This window comes from Rhagoletis pomonella, unplaced genomic scaffold (assembly GCF_013731165.1).
Source record: "Rhagoletis pomonella isolate Grant_MI unplaced genomic scaffold, Rhpom_1.0 Rhpom_scaffold_00175, whole genome shotgun sequence".
Taxonomy (NCBI): Eukaryota; Metazoa; Arthropoda; class Insecta; order Diptera; family Tephritidae; genus Rhagoletis; species Rhagoletis pomonella.
The window spans coordinates 74190-76743 of NW_023458729.1; the positions used below are offsets into that span (position 1 = coordinate 74190).

The 2554-nt window shown below is 33.4% G+C and overlaps 1 protein-coding gene across 1 annotated transcript; it reads left to right on the forward strand.

Annotated features, from left to right (window-relative positions):
* The first annotated feature begins 265 nt into the window (after positions 1 to 265).
* Positions 266 to 1318, forward strand: LOC118750230. The gene has a single exon (XM_036484955.1). The coding sequence runs from the start codon at positions 266 to 268 to the stop codon at positions 1316 to 1318; it is 1053 nt and encodes a 350-aa protein (XP_036340848.1).
* Positions 1319 to 2554: the final 1236 nt, after the last annotated feature.

The following is a 2554-nucleotide window of genomic DNA, read 5'->3' on the forward strand; positions in this document are numbered from 1 at the left end:
CAAATAAAGGACTTATGTCCAAAAATTCTTTACTTTAGCGAACAATGTGAAATAGTAGCAAAAAATGTAAATAGTAAATATGAACTACTAAAATCGAACAACCAGCTTCTTATTTACACAAAAAGAGCCAAAAGAGCGCCGTTAGAAATCATAGGCTCTCTTTATCACTTACTCTTTGGACTAATGGACAGTGATGATAGAGAAATAATGGAGCTAAATATGAATAAGGTCAATATTATTTGAAAACCAAAATGACATTGAAAGCATGATTAAAAAGCAAACCTCACTAATCGACGGTACACTCAACGTCCTCAGAAAAACTACAACAGATGTCAATAATCAATTTACTAAAATCGACAATCAAATAAATAACATCCAAAATTTAACGGCAAATTACTTCAACAACTATAGATTCTCAACGTCATTTCAGTTAATCACCATGCAGTTACAAACGATATTAAATGAGTGTGAAAAAACACAGACAGCAATAATAAATATGCTCATTGATCACCAGCGAATAAATCCATCCCTAATCAAACCATCTCAGTTTGTTAAAGAAATTCAAAAGATAAAGTTCAAGTTGCCATCAACATTTAAATTACCCGGCGAAGGGGACAATGAACTTAAAGAAGTCTTTAAGACTATGACTGCGAAGGGAATGATTGTAGACAACAAGTTAGTAATTAACGCAGAAATACCTTTACTACAATCCCAAATGCCAGAAGTCTTCAGATTAATCGCAATACCAATAAGCAAACGAAATATGACTGTAGTAGCTAAGCTTAAATCAGAGTTACTAATTTTCAATTTCGAATTTGATTCATATTTTTCATTAAGTCAAGCGCAACTAAATAAATGTCGTAAAACCAATAGCGACCATTACGTTTGCTACGGAGATTGGCCTTGGGCCTCAGCTACCGATAACTCGTGCGAAGTATCTGCTATCAAACACACGAAGGCTGCCAACTGCATGTTCCAACAAATCCAAAACGACGATTTTTGGGTTGAATTGCATAAGCCCAATACCTGGATTTTTAAGCTTTACAACACAGTGAAAGTTAGCGTGAACTGTGGTCAATCAGCTGCAAAGTGGATAAGTTTGTCACCTCAGGGAATTCTTACCTTAAATCCTGGGTGCAGCTTGAGGTACAACGGAGGGTTTTTAACATCTTCATCCATCACGTCATCTGAAGCATACTTCGACCCACAAACAACTTGGATAACAACCATCGATGTCATAGAAGATGAAAAGGTTAAGCTTTCCATTCGTCAACAATCAATCATCAACAAGAACTCCGCAGCTTACAACATAGCTTAGGTGAGTTTAAGAAGCAGCGATTGAAGTTAAGGGGATTAGACTTCCATTACCTGACAGGTCACACATCTTTAATACTATGTATAGTAATTATTATTATTTTATTAGTAGTTTACGTGAAATTCATGCGGAAGAAAACAACCAATTTAAACATTCAATTTGAATCTCCCACCAGTATTGGCCGCCCGCAAAATGTTCAATTGTAAAATAAATTGAACATGTTTAGTATACATTCCATAAATAATCACTTTTTTGCCCTCGGCAATATGTTCAAACATCTTTGAACATGTATGCATACATACATACATCTCCCAGAGTAATAAAATTGAACATAAAAAAATATGCGTGCAATAATACTTTTTGGCACATAGAAAATACAGTCCACTTTAGAATAGAAGATAAGTAAAATACATAAACATGAGAAATGAATAAAAACCCATAAATTGAAACACATTTAACTGTCAATATTTTGTACACAACCGAAATAAGATATCAATGCGTTGATCTCTTTTAATCTAATGTTCGCGCATACAAATGCATACACCCATACATGCATTAGAAAATGCATTGATATTATTTGCATGTATACATATAGCCGACACAAATGCAAGCATTAAAATTAAAATTATGATAAGACCAAAGCGTTGGTTTGTAAAAAGTACATATCAAAGCAACATGTACATACACACACACACACGTACATATGTATTTACAATTAGTTAAGGAAAATAGAATTAGAATTTGTATATAAAAGGAAAATATTTAATAAACAGATCAGAGTCGCAAAGACTCTCAATAACACTCTTCTTCTTCTTCTAAAATTTATTTTGTATGCTTTACTTCCCCCCACCAGCGGTAAGGGGTAAAGCATTTAATAATTTTTATTCTTCTTTCTTTATTAAGGTTTTACTTCCCCCCCACCAGCGGTAAGGGGTAAAACTTTTTTAAATAAAACGTGAATTAATAGACTGCTAAATAAAAAAAATGCGACTGCAAAACTATTGGGGCATATTCGTAGACGAAATAAAGACGACTCTGAAGTTAAAGCTTGTGAACCTCAAATAAGAAGGAAGTTATTATATGTATGTTATAGTATGTGCATGTGTAAGAACGTTATCAATAAATTATTTCGAGGTTGTTTAGGTATGTATGTACACATAAGTAAATAGAGGGGAACGTTATCAATGCATATATGATTTTACATATGTAGCGCATTTGTAAGTACATAAATACATCCGT